We start from the raw sequence: 25,564 nt of genomic DNA, 5'->3' as shown, positions 1-25,564 counted from the left end.
ATAAAACAAGAGAGACACATTTGAGTGTCAGGATCCAGCCACTAAAACTATAAACAAAGTCAACAGAAATGGCAGGATCCTGACAGGACAGAGAAAACGCAAAGGCTTCCGATAGTGAAGCTCTGTCATGTTAACAAAAGTTGAGAAAATGTCAACTTTTGCTGCAACGCACTCTGGTGTAGGCATCCATTGACCAATGAGAATCTCGGAGAGGCGGGAGCTGCGCTGCGAAATCGAAAAACATGCCGGACAAGCTCAAACATGCGGTGTATTCATTCCCTGTCCTCTATTATCTTTCTCTGTCAGGCTAAAAATATAGTAATTGTGGAGAGAGAGCCTGGAGAAGAATTTCAGTGTTTACTGGTACATTGTCAAAAATATATATTTGAAATATCCATCTCTATCCGTGACCACATCTACCCTCTGTTGTGCATGCCTTCCAAGTGGACCTTTAGCAAAACCATGTGTCCAACACTTCTTTGGAGCTTTCCCGAGTTTGTAAGCGCCCTTACTGTCATGTAGTGATGGCCGCTTTCGAATCACGCTTCACGAAGCTTCAAATCCTTTAAGAATCATTTGTTTCAAACCAGTGCTTCGGAGCGCATACTGAATTGGATAAGTCACGTGATTTCAGCAAACGAGGCTTCGTTACGTCATACTGTTTCAAAACAGTTTTGAAATGTTTCGCGGTTATGCTAGGGGGCGTTGATCCCACGGTGAAACCCTGAATTAGTGTTAAATGCAGGCTTTAACTGATCTCGAATCAGTGCAGAAATAAATTAGATCTGTAAAATCAGACTAGTTTCTGATTTGAATTTTAGTCATTTTAATTTCCCTGTAGATCACCTTGAGTTGTGTTCCCGAAGAAAAAAAATCTAAATGTTGTGTTTATGAAAAATAATTTTGAGAAAGACATAGATATTTTGTGATATTTAAAGAGATGTATTTGTTTTACAAAAGGTGAATCTAGAATTTCAACTATTGTACATGATGATGAGCCTTAACTTTTTTTATTTTTTTATTTAGTATACCACAATTGGTAATTCCAAAATTGCTGTATAGAGTAGTAGTTAACATGCTTGTTAATTTGTCTAAAGCACTTGATGTGTGAGTTTGAATCCCATGCTGTTTGAGTTTAACTTAATACCATAACGTTTCATTTTCAAATGTCAATGCACAATCTGTCAAAGCATTCATATTTGTAAAATTTCTTTATACAACAAAGTTGTTTTATAATATAAAATAAAATAAATAGTTTGGTATTTAAAATAATTATAAAATTGTAATCATATGAAGGTCTACATATTCTCCAGATATTCAGATCTGTTTATTCCAGGATACTGTAGACAAACATGAAAAATATATGTCAAATACAAGGCAGTAAATAATTTCCAATGTATTGTCACCATATCTGCTTTTGAGTCAAGTTTCTCATTGCATTTACAGTACAAGTCTGTGACCAGTAGATGTCCTCAGCATGCTGTGTTTCGAGCGCTTCAAAAACAAGGAATAATTTTCCGAAGCAATTGCTTCAGTTGACAAGAAGTTTTGGAAAGCTTCGTTTCTGTCATCACTACTGTTGTAACACGCTAGTTGTCCGTTAAGCTCTCTCCTATGGTTAAAACGCAAAGTTGTAATCCCAGTACGCCTTCCATCGCAACATTATTTCTACGTACTTTAGAGCAGATCTCCTATAGATGACACGACTCTGTACTGCCCTCTACAGGTCTGGTGGAGTATGACAATACAGTCGTAGTGTGCGTGTGTCGAACGTGTCCATACCAAGCTCTGTTGAGCTGCATTAGAAATTGTATTTTGGTTCAAAGAAACTCAATAAAGTTAAGCAATAATTCCTTGTTTTAGTTTACAAAAACCTGACTACATTAGGTTACACCAACAAAATAATTTTTTATAGTTTAAATCAGGTAAAAATAGCTCCTTCAAGCAACAACAGCATATGTTTCAGTTTTTTCAGTGTATATTTAAATAGATTAAGACCCTCATGCTGAAATCTGCAACAGCAAAAGCGCGCTTTTTTTCCCGCTCACTGCAATGAATTTCGCAAACATTACAATAATACATGAACTAACATACAGGTGCATCTCAATAAATTAGAATGTCGTGGAAAAGTTCATTTATTTCAGTAATTCAACTCAAATTGTGAAACTCGTGTATTAAATAAATTCAATGCACACAGACTGAAGTAGTTTAAGTCTTTGGTTCTTTTAATTGTGATGATTTTGGCTCACATTTAACAAAAACCCACCAATTCACTCTCTCAAAAAATTAGAATACATCATAAGACCAATAAAAATATTTTTAGTGAATTGTTGGCCTTCTGGAAAGTATGTTCATTTACTGTATATGTACTCAATACTTGGTAGGGGCTCCTTTTGCTTTAATTACTGCCTCAATTCGGCGTGGCATGGAGGTGATCAGTTTGTGGCACTGCTGAGGTGGTATGGAAGCCCAGGTTTCTTTGACAGTGGCCTTCAGCTCATCTGCATTTTTTGGTCTCTTGTTTCTCATTTTCCTCTTGACAATACCTCATAGATTCTCTATGGGGTTCAGGTCTGGTGAGTTTGCTGGCCAGTCAAGCACACCAACACCATGGTCATTTAACCAACTTTTGGTGCTTTTGGCAGTGTGGGCAGGTGCCAAATCCTGCTGGAAAATGAAATCAGCATCTTTAAAAAGCTGGTCAGCAGAAGGAAGCATGAAGTGCTCCAAAATTTCTTGGTAAACAGGTGCAGTGACTTTGGTTTTCAAAAAACACAATGGACCAACACCAGCAGATGACATTGCACCCCAAATCATCACAGACTGTGGAAACTTAACACTGGACTTCAAGCAACTTGGGCTATGAGCTTCTCCACCCCTCCTCCAGACTCTAGGACCTTGGTTTCCAAATGAAATACAAAACTTGCTCTCATCTGAAAAGAGGACTTTGGACCACTGGGCAACAGTCCAGTTCTTCTTCTCCTTAGCCCAGGTAAGACATCTCTGACGTTGTCTGTGGTTCAGGAGTGGCTTAACAAGAGGAATACAACAACTGTAGCCAAATTCCTTAACACGTCAGTGTGTGGTGGCTCTTGATGCCTTGACCCCAGCCTCAGTCCATTCCTTGTGAAGTTCACCCAAATTCTTGAATCGATTTTGCTTGACAATTCTCATAAGGCTGTGGTTCTCTAGGTTGGTTGTGCATCTTTTTCTTCCACACTTTTTCCTTCCACTCAACTTTCTGTTAACATGCTTGAATACAGCACTCTGTGAACAGCCAGCTTCTTTGGCAATGAATGTTTGTGGCTTACCCTCCTTGTGAAGGGTGTCAATGATTGTCTTCTGGACAACTGTCAGATCAGCAGTCTTCCCCATGATTGTGTAGCCTAGTGAACCAAACTGAGAGACCATTTTGAAGGCTCAGGAGACCTTTGCAGGTGTTTTGAGTTGATTAGCTGATTGGCATCTCACCATATTCTAATTTTTTGAGATAGTGAATTGGTGGGTTTTTGTTAAATGTGAGCCAAAATCATCACAATTAAAAGAACCAAAGACTTAAACTACTTCAGTCTGTGTGCATTGAATTTATTTAATACACGAGTTTCACAATTTGAGTTGAATTACTGAAATAAATGAACTTTTCCACGACATTCTAATTTATTGAGATGCACCTGTAGATATACATTATCTCAATCTACCACAAGGAAAAGTGCAATGAAAACTGTAAAGCGGTCCATTGGCATCAGCTGTTATATGATTGGCCAGAGAAGATTCACGTAAAGTTGACCGTTACACTCTCTACAATGGTAAAAGCTCGGAGGTTGATATCTACTGTATGTACTGTATAGAATATCTCTGGTTAGGGTTTAGATTAGGGTTAGCGTTTAGGGATAAAGGCCATGATATACTTCCGGAGAAGTTCTTCTTCATTCAGGGATAAAAAGAAGTTCTAAACAACCGAGCAACAGTATACTGTTTGCGAACTTTCAAACACCCGCCACACCGCTGTGGGAGTTGGGTGTCTGAATAGGTGTTAATATTTCAGAATAGAAACAAAACAATGGTCATATCTTACTTTGTGCATATGTGTGAATGGCTTTCACTGCAGATGGCACATGAGTGAATGGGAACTTGAGAGTATTTGAGTAGATTTGATTCCTTTTGTAGACTATTTAAAAAAAAATGTCTTTGAAAATGTCTCTATGTGAACGATCCAACTGATGTAGGTACATTTGCACCAGTTTACTAACAACTCTGCACGCCAGTTTGTTCATGTTGACTACTGACTGAACAACTTAAACAAAGTCTTAAACAGAGCTTCAGGTCACACTTACCGATGACGTGGACCAATGACAGTAAGAAGGTGTCAGATTTTGTTCTGAATTACGTCATACAAATTCGAATTTCGATTTCGCATGAAATATATCTGGGCCTTAAGTGTTGGGATAGGGTTAGGTTTAGGATTAGGGGTAAGGTTAACAGTGTAATTACAGATGTATTTAAATGCATGTACTTTAAATGTAAGTACAATGTAACAACATGTGTTTACCGGTACATAATAAGTAGTTAAAGACACCTAATATAAATTGGGTCAAAACATTTTTTATAATTTATTCTTACAATGTCTTTGATAGCAGAGTTGTATTGTTGAGCTTAATAAATGCAGTCAGCACAACATTTGTGTAGAAATAGATAAAAAGGAATGTGATAATTTCTATTCCTGCAGTGCTGTAAAAGGGAGGAAATTATGTGGTAAAACAACCTGTTCTCACTTCCAAGGCATCAAATAATGCTGCTTGTGCAGGAGCCCACAGTATCAATCTACGAATGGCAAAAACAGCCTCTAGTGTCTGTTTCTCGATGCACGCGGCATGTAAGCCCAGGGCCTCGTTTTCTTAGCGGTTAAGAGCATGTTCTACGAGTGATTTTATGAACATTCCTTATTTTTTTACGTACAAAGCTACACTTAACACAAACATGTGAGGACATGCTTTAAGTTTTTTTTTAAGAGAGTCGGGTTAGGGGTAAGCTAGGGTTACGGTTAGGTTTCATAAATTGCACAATATGCCCACCTCCCACTACTACACCACTGTGCAGAACCGATCACCGGTGATCACAGGCAGGTGAATGCTGGTTAGAAGTCTGACTTGCTGTGATGTCATAGCTACTTATGTCAAAAATACTCTTTCGAGAGTGAGGCGGTTGCAGTTTTTAGAGTAATGCGGCGCAGTTTCTTTTTTCCAAGCTGCACAAACTGTAAGACCAACGTGAACCGACTTGCTGTATGACAAAGCTCAATGAATTAAAAAACTGTGATGTTTTGTTCTCTTCTGATATCATGTTTTTATGTGTATATATTATGTGTGAATATTCACTCTGACAGTGCAGTTTTGCCATGGGCTATCTGGCCGGTATTTATATCGCTCCTCAAGTTTCCCCAGTAAGTGGCTCTGACAAGAACGGATGGTGAAAAGGGGTATGTGTGTGTGGCTGTAAACTAAAGGATACTGCCTATTTTTAAAAATGGGAAGGGTTGTTTGACATGTCCCGCCCCCACTTGCTGTTTCAGTAGGAAATATGTCGAATCACCAAATCAAACTGTGTACATTTAATTTACTAATTTACAATTTGAACTAAAAGTAATTTCACTGTAATGGCACAAATGGCCATTTCAAAGCAACTGACAATTCATGTACATTTCAAATATGAAGTTTCGTGATCAAATAATTTGAATGTACATTAATGAAGTAATTTAAGCTTTACTTAAGCTTTAGTAACAGATCTAAAAAGAGAGTTGTAAATAGTCTCTAATGTAGTTTAAAGTCCTTTATGCTTGTTACCAAATTAAGTTTAATATTATGTAAGATTTCAAAATAACTTATCAGAAGTTCATATATTAACTTTCTAGCAAACACCTTTAACTCAAATTATGTGTTTAATGGATTATGTTGCTATATCGCCTCTATTTTTTTTTAAATATACGTTTCATACACTACCGGTCAAAAGTTTTGAAACACTTGACTGAAATGTTTCTCATGATCTTAAAAATCTTTTGATCTGAAGGCGTATGCTTAAATATTTGAAATTAGTTTTGTAGACAAAAATATAATTGTGCCACCATATTAATTTATTTCATTATAAAACTAAAATTTAATTAAAAAAAAAAGTTTTTGAAATTGATGACTTGGACCAAATAATAAAGAAAAGCAGCCAATAAGTGCCCAACATAGATGGGAACTCCTTCAATACTGTTTAAAAAGCATCTCAGGGTGATACCTCAAGAAGTTGGGTGAGAAAATGTCAAGAGTACATGTCTGCAAATTCTAGGCAAAGGGTGACTACTTTGAAGATGCTCAAATATAACACAGTTTTGATTTATTTTGGATTTTGTTTAGTCACAACATAATTCCCATAGTTCCATTGATGTTATTCCATAGTTTTGATGACTTTACTATTATTCTAAAATGTGAAGAAAAAAAAAATTATAATAAAAATGAGTAAGTGTTTCAAAACTTTTGACTGGTAGTGCATATAAAGTTATTCATGTTGTATTTAATTTACATTTAACAATTTCCAGAACATGTGCAGTGTTTCTGGACCTCGGCTCCTTATCTTTAGATCTCCACTGCCATGAGGGCCACTTTCTCTCAGAAAGCACTACCAATGAGCTGCCAGTAAACAGGTAAGTGAGGGATCAAACAGTGTTGCATCACACAAATAGACTTTGTCATAATTTTTATCTCCTGTCTCCTCTTCTGCTTTATCATTCACACAATACAGCCTCAAACATTACAGGCCAGTATGCAGGTAAGAGCCCCATGCAGTCTGCACTATGTTCCTATACAACGGCCTTGGCATATCTAACTGTTTCTTTATTATCCCACACCATGAGTGTTGCATTTTTTAAGAAAGCATAGTTCAACTTTAAAACACATTTTAAGACCCTGTTGCGCTCCATCTAGTTATTTTTGAATGCAAGAACACAACCTTACATTATACAATCAGAAGTGAAGTGACAACCTCTTCATTCCAGTTATGCAATAGTTTTAAATTCTGTAACTTAAAAAAAAAAAACAATTTTGTTGTAATTTATTGGATGTTCAGAGACAACTATAATATGCAAAGACAACTATAAATCATTTGTAGGTTAATTGCCCTGAAAAGTGTAAACTTTGTGACTCTTTAAACATTGCTGTTTGTTTCTGCTTCCCGTCTTAGCAACATTGGCTCGTCCAGTGGTGTAATTTTGGGGCGGGACTACCTGTTTGGTTGATTAATGGCAGATGGGGGAGTGTTCGGGAAACCTGTTTGAAACCAGCTTTCTGTCAGCTTGAACCAGTCTAGCCATCCTCCGTTCACCTCTCCATCAACAATGTGTTTCCGTCCGCAGAACTGCCGCTCACTGGATGTTTTTTGTTTTTAGCACCATTCAGAGTAAATTCTAGAGACTGTTGTGTGTGAAAATCCCAGGAGATCAGCAGTTACAGAAATACTCAAACCAGCCCATCTGGCACCAACAATCATGCCACGGTCCAAATCATTGAGATCACATTTTTCCCCATTCTGATGGTTGATGTGAACATTAACTGAAGCTCCTGACCCGTATCTGCATGCTTTTATGCATTGTACTGCTGCCACTCGATTGGCTGATTAGATAATAGCATGAATAAGTAGGTGTAAAGGTGTACCTAATAAAGTGGGCGTTGAGTGTATATATACTATACAGTATATAGTATATTACACTCTATAGAATTTTTATCCCCCAAAAGTAACTAAATTTGTGATAGTAGATATTATAAAAAATGTAAATGTTTTTGTTTGCTGTACTCTGCTCTGCCCATGCATGACTGCATGGATTGGCAGAGAAATTGCCAGAACAGAACCATACCCCCAAACACCAACAGATGCTTCACTTGTTTATAAGAGAATAAAGTATTCAAGTATTCATTTGACAGAAGTTGTCCTGATTGAATGCAGTATTTACTGACATGTATCATATTATGATGTTAAAAGTTTGTTGGACATGACCTTGTTGAATTCCCCTTTATTCTTATTGGTAATTACTAATTGGTGCTGAATCCAAAGGTCAGGAAAAGATTCTCCAAATGGAATTTCATGATGTTTCCCTCTATAATAAGGCAGAAAACTGTGGACCGTAATGTAGGTGTAGACTAATGAGCAAGGGCGTAGATTTTGCTTGAACATTGAGGGGGTTGCAGGAGATGTAGACGATTATAGTTACTGCAGAATACCAAGCATTTGCATTATGAGCTCAAAGGCATGTGCGCTAAAACACACGCACACACACGTTGGTATTTGTGGTTTATGAGGACTCTCCACAGACATAATGATTTTTATACTGTACAAACTATAGATTCTATCCCCTAACCCTAACCCTACCCCTAAACCTAACCCTCACAAAAAACTTTCTGCATTTTTACATTTTCAATAAAACATCGTTTAGTATGTTTTTTAAGCAATTTGATTCATGGGGACACAAGAAATGTCCTCATAAACCACATTTATAGCATAATACCCTTGTAATTACCAGTTTGTAACCTATAAAAATTTCCTGGTAAACCACATAAACCTGCCCACACACACACACACACACACACACACACACAAAGAAGATTTCTACCACATGAATTGATCGAAATGCTTTTAGCATTTTTATTGTCAAAGTGTGAGAACAGGTAAATAAATTTTTGGCACATGCAGTGGCCCCAAAAGTATTTGTTCACTTCATATACACTTAAAAATGCTTGCAAGGAAAACATGAAGACCAAAAGTACTACTCTGTGGTTGTCAAACATTAGTGGAACATGTCCATAGTTGTCCAACATGTCCACTACACCTGTAGTAACTCTGTTAGGACACCTGTGTGAACGAGGGAACTGACTTTATACATTCACTTGCACATTTTTGAGTGTCCAAATACTTTCTGGGACCACGGTATTATGTATATAATAATGATTAATTCTTTGCTGACATTCACTATTCTGTCCAAAGTTAAAGGGGTCATGAAATGGAGAGTAAAATATTTTCTTGATATTTAGACATAAGAGATAACTGTATTATAAAAACATACTGTAAATTTCAGAACTCATAACGTCTGTTCGTGACATTATGAAACATTGCTAATTTGTATTTACACATCCCATAACATGCGTCATCTTACCTTTGGCCCCGCCCATTGGCGCGCAGTTCAAGTTAAGAGAGCAGGAATTGTGTGGCTAACTATTCCTAAAATAACACCAAAGGGGACCCATCTGGACTATTTTGAATTATTTTAAATCACCTTTATTTTGCATATAAACATGAACTACACAGACTCTTTGACCGCTGTCATGTATCTCGCCGCTTTAAAAAAATGCATTGTCAAGTTACAACTCTGAAAAGAAGCCACTCTCTTTTATGTCGAGATTCTCTTCTGATTGAGTTTGCTGAATTTGAGGGGCTGCATTATGTTAGCCAATCATTACAGTGGGCGTTTACGTTGAAGTTTTAAGGAGGCACTTAGGCCAAAACCAAGCGTTTCAGACAGAGGGACAAAAACAGGTTGGAAACTGATCATATATTACTAAATTGTGACTGTTTTTTGCAAACAACTTTTATAACATTCAGTGGACCTCAAGGAAGATAATACAATAATAAATAAATAGCATTTCATGACCCCTGTGAATATTAATTTCATTGAGAGAAAAAGAATAGACATTCCATTAAATAAACTAAATATTTCAAGCACTATTATGCAGTGTCAGTAACAAAAACTTAAAATAGCACAAAAAAGAAAGAAAAAAGAGACCCTTACTTTCAGAATAAACAATCTAGATCAGTGAGAATACTGTATTGAGTGTACAATATTCATGTAAGTATGATTGCTGTTATATGCATATTCACATTTGCATATAATCCCCTCCTTGATTTTTCCAGACTAATTATGCACTAAATGAAGTTAGAAGTAAGGCAGGAGATGGGGTGGTAGAGGGATTTTGGAAGAATTGTCACGGAAGTGAGGTAAGCAGCTGTTTATATACTCTTGCTTAATGATTGACAAGATTAGATGAATTAGCTCCTGCAGAATACTTCATTTTAGAACTCCATTAAACCAGCGTTGTCTCTTTCGTCCCATTCCTTTTGTCTTTGACAACAATCACATCAACATCTCAGTTTTTAAAATAATCTCTTAAAAATGCATTTTAGGGTGAATCTCGCTGCAAAAAGTATATTTGTCTTGTTTTCCAGTAAAATTATCTAAACATCCTTAAAACAAAATATTAAGAGTTGTTTCCACAGAATGTATCTTGATCTACGTATATTTTGTCTTGTTGCACTGGCAGATTTTTGTTCTTCATTTGTTTTGTTTATGCTTAAAAGTAAAAACAAAATACTTACTGTATATTCAAGTTACATTCTCAAATGTTTTGCTTCTCATGTAAATTTTCCACATTTTAAGGATGTTTAGATATTTTTACTGGAAAGCAATACAAATATACTTGTTTGTCATATCAAGAATATCTTTTTTTTTTTTTTGCAGTGCTCACAAAACTGTCCAGGTAACATTTCACCTTGTTGATATTTTTGCTTTGCATAAATGAAAACTGGGGAAAATTTGCATAAAATTAATAATGTCATAATGGTCAAATATGTCAAAATAGGCTTTGTTTTCTTTCAAAATATAATTTCTTGTTTTATTTATTTTTAATTTAGGTTGAAATATGTCATGAACATGTTCTTGAACGTTTTCGTGAGATTCACCAATAAGTAAGACATTTATACAAGCTTCCTCCCTTTCCACTTCACTCACAATTATTATTTTCCTTTTCCTTTCTTCTCATGTTTCACTCTTTTTCTTTCTTCATTCATCACTCTCTCTGTTGATGCTCTGCTGTCCTCCTCAGCTTTGCTTGGAGTATCTGGCTGTGGGCTGGACGTAGAATCCTGGCTGGTGACCTCACGCTCCAGTTGACACTTTGATTGGACAGATCTGGTGTCATCATGTAGATCTAAAGAGAACAAATACAGAAAAGATGTGAATTCAAAAGAAATTGTGTGGAAACATGTTGTAAAACATAGATTAAAGTTAAGTTCAAAAGCAGGGCATGAATGGTTGAACCTTTGGCAGATGTTACAGGAATGTCTTCTGTATCTGAGCAATCAGATATTGTGCTGCCCTCTGTTGGTTGTGAAGCATCCAGAAACTGCATATGAGCTTCAGCCATCCTTTGAACTGCTGTTCAACACAACAACACAATGCAAGTCAGTTACACTTTGGGGGTTTAATGGCGTAATCTAAGTTAAGCAGATAAAGCACTGAACCTCCTAAGATTTTCTCAAGGTCATGATTAATTACTGGCTGTCATCACTGTCATTCTGTTATCAATGGGTTCTTTCTTTGCTTCATATGCTGACTCACTTTCCAAAATCACTGTCTGTCATCTCCACATCTATTTTCTTAATACACTTGATGTCCCTATGGGAAGGTCACCTTGGACTTCAGCGTACAGGCTTCCACGAAAGTTGGAGTAACTTTGTCAGTCATTGTATTTGTGTGTTTGTTTGGATCACGCAATAACACAAGGAAACGTCTTTCTACCAACATTCATTCATGTAGCAAAACATTACTCTGGTAACATTTTTATTTAATTTCAGTAGTTTCCATGAAGACTTGGTTATCCTCAGACTCTGTTTAGAAGAATTCTGTAAAGTCTTGGTTATTTTTGGATGGTTTACAGATTGTGGCTTTTCACATGATTTTATTTTATTATTCTAACATTACTGTAAACCATCATGTAAAATATCATGATTTATGTGTGGATCACCTATACTAGCTTTAATAGCATTTGCGTGAACATCTGCAAAATATCTAAACATATTGCTTTTGCTCCTATTTCTGTATGTTGCATCCTTCAAAATTTCAGCGCACATGGTGCTATCACGTTTGATAGTTTTGATGAAGACGGAGGTGCTATATCACCTGCTGAGTCTGAAGGCAAGACCTGATCTCACTCAGCCGATGAGGATAATCGTGCGAAAGCAGTCTCTGACGCCGAGCTGATGTATGTTCTCTCTCGGGCAGTCAAAAATCTCCAGTTTGAATAACCCACTCTGAGTGCTCCCAGTGTTCTTGACTAGATGAACAGTTCTTACCAAGCCAATGCAACTCTGCGTCCAGCTGTCCAGTGCCATTTTTCTGCGAAATGCACAGCCAGCTGGTCAAAGCATGGAGTTCACACTACACAATCGCACATTTCTGGTGCAGCTGCTTTGATGACGCTCGATTGCATTGCGCAAATAGGCTATACTGAGATTCCCTCAGTTGAAGAGGCAGTAGTGGCCCATTTATGCTCTCCTCTGCACTGGGATGAAAAGCCAAGCCGGTGCATCAGTCCAAGCCAAGTTGGCTTACATCCTTGCTCGTAGGCTATGCTGCAGCCGGTCATGCTGGTTTTCCCCTGCACTCCATGGTGGTTTTGCAGGCCTACCAGGCTGACTTGCTCAAGGATATGGGAAGTGGAGTCTCAGCCTGTGGTTATGCCTCAGCAGCAATGGCCTAAGCATAAAAACTTAGAGGCGAGCCAAGCGTTCCTGATGGTCCGAAGACCATAAAGCAGGGACCAGAGCCCACGTACCAGTCTACTCCGGCTCCGAAGAAGGCTCAAAACACTCTTCTGTGTCCCTGCCGAGACATCCTCATTCTTGGGATTCGCCTTTGAGGGTACGGCAAACAAGTTCAAAGTAGGGATGTGCACAAATAATCGATTAATCGAGTACTCATTCAGCTTTAAATGTTCGACTATTAAAAACACCCTTAGAGTATTGCAATTTGATTTTACTTTGTGCCTTTTCCTGCCATGGGCAACATTAAAACTGCTGAATTCCCACCTTCTTCAAATCTTGCTGTTAGTTCTCCCAATAAGAAAATTCTGCCATTATTTAAAGTGATTGTATCGCTTCAGAAGACATGGAATGTATGTTTCTATGTGTGAGTGCAAATGTTTTTTTGTTTTCATTTTTGAATATAGATCTTGTTGTTTATGCATGGTAATAATTTTTTATAAGAAAAACAGGTTCAAAAGTTGACGGTTGAACTTAAATTCTAAATTTCAGGTAATCTATTACTCCTTTTTTGTGTGTTAGAGTACTCAACTACAAAATTACTCAAAATAGCCATCCCTAGTTCAAAGTCCTGCCCTTCAGCTTGTCCCTAGCTCCACACACAGTGTCGATGCGGCACTCGCTCTGCTGAGGCTGAGTATCAGGGGCAAAGCATCAAACACCATCTGCCAATAGATTGGCGTGACTTTAAAGGGCTTCGAGATCGTCACTTCTGGGAGAAGTTTCCCATAGCGTCAGCAACAGGCATCTTGTTCCCTCCCTTCAGGGAATCAAGTTTACAGTCGTAACCAGAATGTTAGGTAATCTTTACTACTTATCTTATGTGCTCTTGTTCTTTCACATCACTCTGCAATCTCTACAAGTAAGCTAATACTCAAGTAATGGCAAAACTCAAATCAATATTTCATGTCCATTTATTTATTTATTTTACAAGTAGTCATGTAATAGGCATAATAATGAACATTATTAAATAATGAACATAAACATTTATTATTGCAAAACAAACACCAAAATGTAGATCACAACTTAGATGCAAACCAGAAGTTAAATTCAGTGTTTCTGGAGTCTCTTGTAGTCTCTTTCGTCTCACATAATAACTTAGTTACTTGCATTTTTTTAAAGCGGCGAGATACATGACAGCGGTCAAAGAGTCTGTGTAGTTCATGTTTATATGCAAAATAAAGGTGATTTAAAATAATTCAAAATAGTCCAGATGGGTTCCCTTTGGTGTTATTTTAAGAATAGTTAGCCACACAATTCCTGCTCTCTTAACTTGAACTGCGCGCCAATGGGCGGGGCCAAAGGTAAGATGACGCATGTTATGGGATGTGTAAATACAAATTAGCAAATCAATATTTTATGCCCATTTATTTATTTATTTGGTAAGTAGCTATGTAATAATGTACAGTCACCTGGTCGTTATTGCTTTTTTCAGTGCACAGTCAGATGTAGTATAAAAATTGGTAACCTGTTACCTTAAAAGCGTCAATGTACTTCTAGCGAAATCAAAGTACAAACAGGTGTGACATCATTTCAAACAAAATCTGGCCAACAAGAAGGTGTTTTGAGTTTCTTACAGTGGTTCGTATAAACTCGCCAGTGCAAACTATCAGGAAAAATTTGTACCGGCTGCTAAACACCTTCACACTGCCACTGGTCCACGTCATTGTTAGGTGTGACCTGGAGCTCCACCTACTTCAAGGCCGACAGCTAATTTTCATTCTGTCAGTTAAGATCAGTCAACATGAACACACCGGCATGCAGAGTTATTAACGAACTGCTGAAAATGTACCTACTTCTGTATGATCGTTCGCATAGAGACATTTCCCAAGAACATATATTGTGATTTTTTAATTTTTTTTATTAGGCTACAAAAGGAACCAGATCTAGTCAAATAGTCTTAAGAGCCAATTCATTCTGTTGTTTGAAAGGCTGCTGTTTGAAAGTGCCATCTGCACCTGAAAATTATTTAAAGTTGTTACACAATGTTCAAGAATTGTGTTACATTAGCTTAAGTAACTAAAATCAATAAAGAGTAAAAATGCAAGTTGATTCACTGATTTTTTACTTCAGTTGACAATGTTTTATCTTACAAAAATTCTAAATTGTTTGTCATTTGCGTTGCATGATTAACGATATCAGAATAACCATCCTGGATATTTTCTAAATAATGCATATGATTTCATTGTGGAAACTTGGTGGAAACCAATGCACTTCATATAGTAAAGCTGCAAGTCTCACTCACAACGTACTTACCCTTCAGTGACGGTGGCTCATAGACGGCTGTGGCTCTTTTTGGCTTAAGGGCCCCATTTTCACTAACAGGTAACTACATAAGAGAAGAAAACTCAGCAATCATCTAATCATTTATTATTAAGTGACATTTTAGACAATATTGATACAGTTTATAGTGGTTCAGTAAAGAGTTTTATAACACTAATTGAGAAAAACTTGTTCAAATTCATGATAGGAACACTGTGATATTGTGTCGAATTACTGCTTATAGGCAACAGTATTTATTAGCCTATATGACAATGATTCCTTTAAAGTGTTTATATTGTAATACATTGTAAATCATTGTAAGAGTGCATGTTTTGTTTCCCTTATGAGTTTGTGTGAGCTGGGAGAACAGACATTTCAAAATAAGAGTCCCCTGTGTATTTCAGTCTTGTTTATTTTTAAAAGTTCAGGGTTTTGCACCAGTTTTTTTTTTTTTTAGACTTTTGATGTCTCTGTGTCTGTGCTTGTCACAGAAAGGAAAGACTAAGACATTTTTCATAACGTTCCTTAAATCAACTATTGGCCAATTAATTGATTAACAACCTTTCCCACCAGCTTAGTTTTTGATATCGCCTAAATCCAATATTGGTCAACCTCTAACTCATACCACACTTCACGATAAATGTAAATACCATAATTTTTTAATGAAACTATATGGCACACAGAAATAAGAATAAGAAAGAAACAAGTAAAACAGTGGTATCATTTCATTTTGTTTTGTGATTTTGTTGAACCTGATGGCCGATACTGTCATCATCTGGAGATGCATGATCTGTTAGCTTGAACAGGGTTGCTGGTGTCGGTCTTCGGCGCCGAATCTGATAGAAAAAATTGACAGTCAGTTAAAATCCCAATGTTACCAGTGTTCACTACCAAAGTTTTCAGTTACCATTCACTTTAATTGTATTTTTTTTTTCTTCTTCATTTTTTTTTTTTTTTTACAATGAAAGCAAACGGTAACTGAGACAATCCCTTACATTCTGCCTGACATGTCCTTTTGTGTTCCACAGAAGAAAAAAATCATTACAGGTTTGGAACAACAGGAGGTTGAGTAAATGACGAAATAATTTTCATTTTTGGGTGAACAAACCCTTTAACACCTGCTGTTAGCTGTAATATCATATACAGTAGACCATCCAATGTGCAATGTGCCACTCTTAGATGTTTTTGTGGAACTGCTGTCTGTTGTGAGTGCAAACAACAACAGCATTCTCATAATTTCAGGCTCTATAGACAACAGTAATGAGACAGATACTGGAATTTGGTTTAGATTCATGTGCACAGATGATAGTTTTTAAATAACATCTGTTCACATGAACCCAAACCAAGTTAAATCTTTTAAAAAGACTATAGTGGTGTTTCAATTGATGCACTATACACTGAGCACTTAGAGGCTGTCAAATTAAAATGAAAAATGCTAATATACATCGAATTTAAGGAAAAAAAAATGCACATTCTAATGCTAAAATTGTGCATTCGAATTTTGAATGCGTGCCAGGCACTGACAATGACCTGGGGGCCATTCAGACTGCTTACGTTTGGGCACTTATAAAATGCTAGACTCAGCGCAACGATTATAAACGGATGTGTCTTGAGACGCGTTTTAAAAGGTTCGAGTTCTTTTTAACTTGACAATGCATCTGCATGTGATGCTGAAAAAAACAGCGAGACACGGTGCAATGGTCAAAGATTTCCGTCTGGCACATGTTTTACATAGAAAAACAGCATGGACACCCTAACAAAAAATCTAAACTAGCTGCAAACTTATTTTACTCGTTATTTTCACATGCAAATGAGCTTTTGATTCATCGCAAATGTTTGCCAGAAATTTGTAGCACGTCGCCGGTAGTGGTGAACCTCCGACAAACCTTTGGCAACAATGGACAATTTGCGGCAAGTTTGTCATGAACTCTTGATTTTCGTAAGGGCAGATGCAAAAACAAGTTCAGTGTGAATGGCCCCTTAAGTGGAGATCTTTGCTATCTTTCAATTTGTTTTAAATGCTGTCAAGTTGAAAGTGGCTCAGTTTGGAAAAGCGCATCTTGGTATCCCCGCACGTGCTCTGTTCCATTCTTTTGTGCTCTGTCAAGTTTACTGTTTGAACAGCCTCTGTTGTAGCACTGGCCCTAGATACATGCTGTTACCATGGTGAGGTAAAGTCTGAGCTACAAATACCACTACACAACCAAGTTTAGCTGAGTACCACCGCTATCTTAGAATATTACTACCTTACATACAACTGTAATTAATGAAAAACACTGTGGTACCGCCAGTATTATGAAGCTTGAGTTTACCGGTATACCGTGCAACACTAGTTAACATAGAATCGTCTGTTGAAGCGTTTCTTTTCTCATTTTACTTTTTTACTTAAGATTTGAGAATATGAACTTGTGGACTTGAATGTTGAATTCAAAATCTGGTGATCACAGATGTCTTGTAGCTTTTTTTCCCCCAAACAAAAATAATGTCTTTAAAAATCGAATATGATTACATTTTTGAATATAATACGAATTTTGTTAATATTTAAGTGAAAAGTTCCAAAGAAGTTTCTCAACCCTGACAGCCCTAGAGCACTTACACATATACACAACCCTTAAGAAAATCGAGAGTTCATGGTAAATTTGTCACAAACTCACCACTGATCATTTTCATAGCAAACTTGCAGCAAATTGTCCATTGTTGCCAAAGGTTTGCTGGGGGTTCACCACTACTGGCGAAGAGCTGCAAACTTCAGGCAAACATTTGCGGTGAATCAAAAGATCATTTGCATGTGAAAATATCGAGCTGCAAATTTGTTGCAAATTTGCGGCTAGTTTAGATTTTTTTGTAAGGGAATGCACTTGATTCTCTAGTGTATGGATAATCAATTGTTTTTCACTTTGAGGAAGCAATGTTTCAAACACATCTTAGGTGTTGCAGCTAGCTTTAGCACGTTAGCCAACCTCAGTCCAACACTTATATCTCAAATAATGTACATATTCAGACAGCATGGGGTGATGGTAAAGTTTTCAACTCACATTTGTGAGGTGTTGTCTTCATAGACATTTTTGTAGTTGCTACTATCACCATTATAACAACTGTTTTTGTCAGTCTAGCAACCGCTTTGCAGGGCAAGTTGCGACTGCTGAGTGTTTTCATCATTCCACATCGTTTTTTTATTTTTCTCAATCTTCTGGGTACTCATAGTAATCTATGTTTCTTTTCCATTTACATCAACAAAGCATGGTGCACCGACACTGTCATTATCGAATCCCACTGTTCTGCTGATCTAAAAGCTATTGCCGCAGTGGATATTCCTCTGGATGCTAATGCTAAGTTAGCCATGAAAGATCTAGGTGCCAGTATTAGCAGGCTAAAACATCTTTTTTAAGCCAAAGGAAGAGACTAAAACATCTAGTTAAGTCTGAAGTTTAAAGAACTGTATTGTTCATAACATCATCCTTATATTGGCAAGATTCTAGCTGGGAATTATTATCTTTGTTCTCTTTTTTTTCCCTTAGTGCCATTATAAGTGTAATCTAATAAAATGGGATGAACCACTGATCTTTATGAATTACTATTTAACTTATTTCTTCTTCAATTCAAAATCAGTCGCTAACATATGATAAATGATTGCTTTATATATAAACACTTTGATGAAGCTTATATTCATTTTGGCTTAGGAAGATAGTGCTGAAGATATCTAAATATTCTAAATGTTGGTGGAAAACTGTCCACACATCTGCCTCACCACACTGTTGTCAAGTAATAAAACTGCCAGAAATTGTAAACCAGAATGCCTTTCTACAGGATTACATTCTTGTCAAATTGTCATAGCTTAAAAAGATATGGATATCATGTGTAAAAATGTTGTACTCTATCTTTTCTATTCCAGTCTCTTAACCTGATCATCACCCATAACCATAGGTCATTATGGTTTTTCATCCGTGTAATATTCCAGGCATTACATACTCCTGATTCAGATCTGATTCAGATCGATCTCACGAAAATTTGTCACAATAGTACGAGGTACAAGTTCTACACCCACCAATGAGAGACGCTTCCCTCGTGTCATTGTAGTTCCCAGTGTGGCATTTGTTCACATTGGAATGTATTAATCCAAAATTGTGTTTTTGTAACTTTAATCCCTAACCAAAACCCCATCCGTAAACCTAACCATAAAGTGTAACACCTTACACTACCCAGAGTATAAACATAACCATGATATATTAAAGGTACTCTTGTCCGCACATGGGGACAGCCATGTTAGAATCACATGACCAGCCAAATACTACTCGCTTAATCTCAGTAGCCGTCCTGTTATTTGACACTTTCACTCATTGATTAAAGTAATCATGGCTGACTGTGAATACTAAATTTCTACAATGACATCTGAAACTGAAAACTATTGATTTTAAATGATGCTGCATCCAAGCCACTAGGTGTCAGTGTAAGTCCAAGATGACACAAAGACAAAAGTTACTGAATGCACCTTTAATATTAAAAGCCCTGATGTAAAATACAGAAAAAAGTGACACTTCTGGGTTCCAAATGTGTGTTTGTGAAGCGTATGTGATTGGTTGATGTGTAAGTCGTACATTTTTGTATGAATTTGCCACCTCGTAGTATTGTGACACATTCTCGTGAGACTATGTTGTTTGTTCCATATTTCACAAAATAGCACATGCGTGTCCTTTGTACATAACTGTTTAGATACCAGCAATATCAGCAAAATGAGCTCCAGCTATAATGGGATAAAGAAAGATATGTCTTTCTGCAGTCATATATGGACATTAGAATGATATATTACAGTAAGAACAGTAATTGTATCAGCCAATTATTTATCATACAAAGTATTGGAACAATAAAACCAACACAGTATACGATCAGCTGAACTGCTGATGACAATTTATTTGAATATGTTGCTATGGCAACTATATGTAGTGTCCATCCTATGAATGTTTAACATGTAATACCATATATATCCACGTCATCTCATGCCAGCACTTATGAGCTGCAGACACAACAAGAGACAAAGTAGATTTAAATAAATGGACCTGAATAATATCATGTAATATATCATTTATGCTGTAAATAAATTGACTTTCAAAATCTATTAGGCTTCATACATGATTTACCCATGAAGAATAAAATGTCCTCTAATGAGACTGCATAGTTTGTGCCCTTGGGTTCTAGGACGACTACTCTATAAAAACATTCTACCTAAAGATTTGATGTATCATTCATGTCTGTAGCACAAACTGAATTTTAATACTTGGGATTAGGGGTTTGTTCAAATACATAAACCTAGGTATGAGCAATATAGCAATAGTGATGCTTGCCTGAGCAAATAATCACTAATTATGGAAGAAAACAGCCAATACATCCTCAGGCAAGCTATTTAGTTAGTTTCACATCCCAACCCTTGATGGTGGTCATTAGTTAATAATTTCTTCACATAAACTAGGTCAATTTGTCACAGCACTGTCTCAGTGCAGCTGAACTAGTTTCATGCTCTTGCAAGGGTCTGTTCAAAAGCATAAAAGAGGAGATGGTTTGATCAAGCAACATCTGTTTAATTTCATTTGGTTGTATTTCTTAATGGACTATTTGCATTAGGTGTAAATAGCACCTGCAACACAGCACCGTTATTTGCACTCCAATAGTCTGGTGGAAACACAGAAATTGAAGACAAACTGCAAATTGCTAACCCAAGTGCCACATAAGGATGTGCTTTTTTTTACGCGGAAGACCCGGGTTCGATTCTGCCTTTTGTTCACTTTTTTCCAAACCATGTCCTGTCTCCACTCTTAATATCTCCTTTAATACTACTTATATCAACCCTTTAAACTCGGATAACTGGCCCATGAGAAGACATTTTTTTTTTTTTCAAAATATTAATAACTACAGTCTTGACCAACACAAAATAGGTATTGTTTGAAAGCTTAGAAGCTCTACTTTGTAATGCATGTAGGGATTATGACTGTACAAGTGCTTTGAAATTTGCAGACAAATCAGAAGTGTTCCGTTTTGATTTATAAACAAATTGATTGAATTTACAAAAAAAAATTTTTTTTTTTTTGGAAAAATTGCAAATTGCATATTATTAAAATTAGTAAATACATCAAACTCATCAAATAGTCATGTGTCATATGTTGTTGGAAAGCTTTTAAAGAATAGAATACAACCAGCCTATTTGTTTTACTCACAAATTAATAGCCAATAATCTCTTTGACATTTAAGTTTCATGTGAACAGGTGTTGATTATATGCCGTGTTTTTGCTTATAACTTGACAAAAAATAAATGGAACATAAAATATCACATACCATTGATTATCTTTCAAACGAGCCCCCACAAAAGGTAATCGGATAGATTATTAGATAATCCACACGAAGCACAATGTTACAAATGGCCACCAGGAGATGGCACCGTGTAAATGACACAGACTCAATGCACACTCATTGACTCAAATGACACTCATTCTGTGAAATCTCATTACTAAAATCATGTCTCCATTCTATGCAAGCATTTAGTCATTGTTGTGTTTGAATGTGCAGTTAGTTCTTATGTATAATTCTTATGTTTTATTTGTTTGGAGAGGTTTTTGGACACCATGATAAATTAAATTTGTAATGCGATAATTTTTGATTGCTTTGTCTTATCAACACAAAAACGTTTCTCAGATACAGTTGACATGATTGGGAAAAAAACAAAAGCAGTTTTCGGAGCCACCCAGAGATATATAATGTCAAATCAAAAAAATAAGAAAAAAAGAACATTTTTGTTAAATTATGTTGGGCCTCATGTATTCAGATAGAAGACAAAGGCAGGCCTAACACAGTCGTAAAAACATAACTCAAGCCCCCACACATTCCATGTCGTAAATTTTACTGATAAAAATCGCGCCAAAATCAAACAAAAGGAGTCCAAAACAGACTACAGATCCATGAAGCCTTGCTCACTAAATGATCGAGCTCTCAACTCCTATTGGATGAGGCACACAACAGAACGTCCCTCAAACATGACATCATCAGGAGTTGAAATAATTCTGAAATGCGTCCAGAATTCGCTTCCAGCGACTTCGTTCACCGAATATAAACGTAGTTTTTTTTTGCTGCTCTCCGGTGCAACCTCGTGGCACAAGGAAGTAATGTCCGACTTGAAACTGTAGCCATACAATCAAAAGACGAGTTGAGATTACTCTGTGTTCAACCAAACACTCTAACGGATCCGAAGGAGGCCGCCGAGCAATTCGCATCTTCATCCGTTTGCCTACAGAAGTGAAAAGATTAAAGATTTCTCTTCCATCTTCAATCAAGTTGACATTTCTGAGTTCTCCGCCAGCCCGCCGAGAATAAACAGCCGTACCGCCCGCTGACAATCAACAGCCGTACCGCCCGCCGACAGAGCGAGGAAACGGCCTCCCGTCATCACACGAGCCTCAAGGAACCGGGTCAAAGTTAAAGGACGGAGGAAAACACATTCTACCTGTGTCCTCATGCGATTCAAGTAAGAGGTTTACGTCTGGCAGAGATAGAATATTATAGTGTGTTATTCTTGTGTTTCAAGGTTTTTGCTTGTACAGTTTACAGACCACCATGTCCGCTCATTATTAATACTCAGGGTATTAATTACCAAAAATTTGTTTTGCTGTATTGTGGTCCAACCAAATTGGATTGTGCAATTTCGCTATCGCGGGTGAGACAGCAACTGAGTTCATCCATTAGTCAAATAATGCATGACTTTTACAAGACCCGCTCGTAAAACCGCGTCTCTGAGTGATGAACACGGCTGCTTTATCTCCAGCTATCGCGAAATCAGCTTTAGGGCTGTCACTTAATCATCTCTCTCTCTCTCTCTCACTAACCACACTGACACACACACCTTATGTGTTATAGGATTATTTTATTTCCATATCTAATCATATCACTGTTTAGTTTGTAGTTGTAAGTCGGAAGTTTATTGACTGCATTGTATTAATTATTAATTGATATTACTGCATAAATAAACTTTGTTTATATTACAAAGAGAAGTGTTTTGGTTTGTTTTGCATACGCCTGTGTCACGCTGACGGGATGTCAGTGCTCGGATTCAAACCTTCATTCATTGTTTTTTTTCCCGAAAATCGATATTCTTCGGATGTCGATTTTCCTAAGAAAACAATCTAATATTGAGACTGTTTTACTATTCGGTTATTAGTCCCTGATTTCAGGGTGGTGCCCCGTCAATGTTAATCCTTATTAATATTCTGTTGATTTTTGATAATTGATAATTATCTTTGATGATTGTTGAATTTGAATGATCAATAAGCTAGTGTTAATTTGAATTAATGTTTCATAGATGTTAACAATTAACGATTATCTTTGATAATTGTTGATTTAAAGGATTAAAAAAAGCTAACATTGATTCTCATCAATGTTCTATTGATTTTAATAATTAATAATTATCTTTGATAATTATTAATTATTGCTAATAACCAAACTTGCTCCTAAACGTAGCACACTACATTTACTGGAGCCCCATATGAGGTTTTAATGAGTTAGATCCAATTAATTAATTTATATATTAATTAATAACTACAGAAATAATTATTAATTATTTCTGATAGTAACACTGATCTAAACAACCAGTAAAGCCCTACAATTATAAGCCTTTAATTTTAGGTATGCCACTGAAACGGGAAATCTTTAAAAACTATTGTGCAACGGGTAGCCCTTTTTATATCTGAAAAAATCCCTATATCAATAATCATTATGAAAATCTTCCAATTAACGATGAGTGTGAAAGGCATAGATCCCGAGCCTAGTTACTGTAGTAAAACCATGGTTAATTTTTGTAAGGGAAGGTTAGGGTTAGGTTTAGGGGTAGGGGTTGGTGTAGGGTGTCTGTGGGACTCTAAATTAACACAAAATAACATGCTGCAGTGATGCCCTATACTGTATGTTAGTATATATTTAGGGGTGTAAATAGCATCTATCGCTATTTGCACTTAGTGCCATTTCTTAATCCTTCTCTTCCAACTGCTTTAAACATGCTATAACAGCTCGGTTTTGCACAAATCATCTTCAAAACAGCACCTCTGTATGCAGCTCCTCTGGTATCATCCTCTATGTAACTGGGTCATGACTTGACACAGCACCTTTTTAGTGCAGCTGAACTAGTTTGGCTGTTATATTCTGGATATGTAGACGAACAGCACTTTTTACACACACAGACACACACGCACACTGAGAGATGCTGAACTCAAGACATTACATAATCTGTTGTCAGGCAGACTGATCCACGTCCTCGACATTGAAGACAAAAAGCATTTTATCCCAATTATCTCACTGATTTACCTTGAGAGATATTTCTACATGACCTAATCCTTAAAATGAGTTTCATTTGTGCAACCTTATGTAGCCAGGTTGATTCAGTCATAATAAATCAAAATTTTACTTTAATAAAACCAGTTAGATGTTTCCACATGAAGCACATTTTTTTAGGCTACCTGAGTCACAATGTGACCATCTGTGCGACGTCACCGTTACGCGGTTGTACCAGCAGCATGAACGACATCTACTATATCATCAATGACCTCAATGGTTTACTATTGATAATCTCAATGATATACTATTAAATATAGCTATATTAAATCCTAATACTAATAATCACTTGGCCCATTTCCAACAATCTTTTGCCGATCTCTCTGTAGTTATACCTTTGGGATGCCCCCAATCCCGTCACCTTCAGCTTCAATCAGCCTCATGATTCAAACCCGGCTTCTGCATTTCTGTCAGTCTACAACAGTCAGTTTTACAACATCTTCCTCTCACACACACTTCTTACTACTGTTTCCACACACAGTGATCTTACCAACTCTGCTTGTTTGGGATCCAGTTGGGAGGGCATTGCAGAGGGCACAGAGAAATGGATCTTCCTCCTGTCTTTCATATCTCCCTCCATCTCTGCTGGAAATGCTGGGTCCATCGATTCATACACAAGTTTTCCAGTCTAATGCTGAATCAGTCCTTCTGTCTGTTCATAAAGCACTTTGCAGCATTGTGTCCAAAACAATGTGTTTGATTAGAGGGCAACAAGATTTTGACTTGTTTGGTGCGTGCAGAGAAAAAACACCTATTTCTAAGTGTATGCTCTTTCTTGCTTTTAGATGGTCCCTTTTTCTTCCAAGAGCTGCTCCTCTGCCTCTTAACCACTAACCTGTGCTGTGTTGCTGTGTTGTAGGGAGGTGTGGCCTGAGAGAAAGTGCTATGATTGGATGGAGGAGGGAAGGGAGAAAGAGGAGGAGGGGAAAGCAGGACAAAGAGAGGCTGAAATCAGTGTACCACAATACTATGATGTAGATAGATATTTGATAATTGTGCTGATTTTTAGCGGACTAAGCACCGAAGGTGCTGGAACCCTACTGTATTTGTCCTGATTTTCTTCTTCTTCTTATTATTATTATTAGGAGCCAAGCACCAAAGGCGTTAGGCATATATTGTAACTGTTATTAGGGGCCAAGCCCAGAAGGTGTGTAACCCCTATTATATCCATTAGCATTCTTATTAGGGGCTAAGCCCTGAAGGGACAGAGGCCCTATTGTTTCTGTAAGTGTTCTTCTTATTATTATTCTGGTTGATAGCCCATAGAACCATACATAAGATAATTGTGAAATTTGGCACACTAATTGCTGAGGGTCTG

General features: G+C 36.9%; 1 protein-coding gene across 2 annotated transcripts; it reads right to left on the bottom strand.

The window, feature by feature from the left end:
* Positions 1-8,657: 8,657 nt before the first annotated feature.
* LOC127423022 (protein phosphatase 1 regulatory subunit 1B-like) lies at positions 8,658-25,068 on the bottom strand. Of its 2 annotated transcripts, none has more exons than XM_051666998.1 (5): positions 24,737-25,068; positions 15,636-15,719; positions 14,878-14,950; positions 11,120-11,236; positions 8,658-11,009 (listed from the first exon to the last, which is right to left on the bottom strand). In XM_051666998.1, the coding sequence occupies exons 1-5, from the start codon at positions 24,848-24,850 to the stop codon at positions 10,816-10,818; spliced, it is 582 nt and encodes a 193-aa protein (XP_051522958.1). In that variant the 5' UTR covers positions 24,851-25,068; the 3' UTR covers positions 8,658-10,815. The 2 variants fall into 2 exon arrangements, with proteins under 2 accessions (XP_051522958.1, XP_051522959.1); XM_051666999.1 differs by having other exon boundaries at positions 11,120-11,233.
* Between the last annotated feature and the right edge of the window lie 496 nt (positions 25,069-25,564).

Source organism: Myxocyprinus asiaticus, chromosome 32, assembly GCF_019703515.2.
Source record: "Myxocyprinus asiaticus isolate MX2 ecotype Aquarium Trade chromosome 32, UBuf_Myxa_2, whole genome shotgun sequence".
Taxonomy (NCBI): Eukaryota; Metazoa; Chordata; class Actinopteri; order Cypriniformes; family Catostomidae; genus Myxocyprinus; species Myxocyprinus asiaticus.
This window is presented reverse-complemented; position numbering and strand designations above follow the sequence as displayed.

What these genes read in the sequence shown, in the direction of transcription:
- LOC127423022 (XM_051666998.1), bottom strand. Translation starts at nt 24,850, where the DNA reads ATGGACCCAGCATTTCCAGCAGAGATGGAGGGAGATATGAAAGACAGG. An exon ending in ATCCCAAACAAGCAGAGTTG is followed by an intron (nt 15,720 to 24,736) that starts GTAAGATCACTG and finishes TTTTTCTATCAG; the next exon opens with ATTCGGCGCCGAAGACCGAC. An exon ending in TGAGCCACCGTCACTGAAGG is followed by an intron (nt 11,237 to 14,877) that starts GTAAGTACGTTG and finishes TGTGTTGAACAG; the next exon opens with CAGTTCAAAGGATGGCTGAA.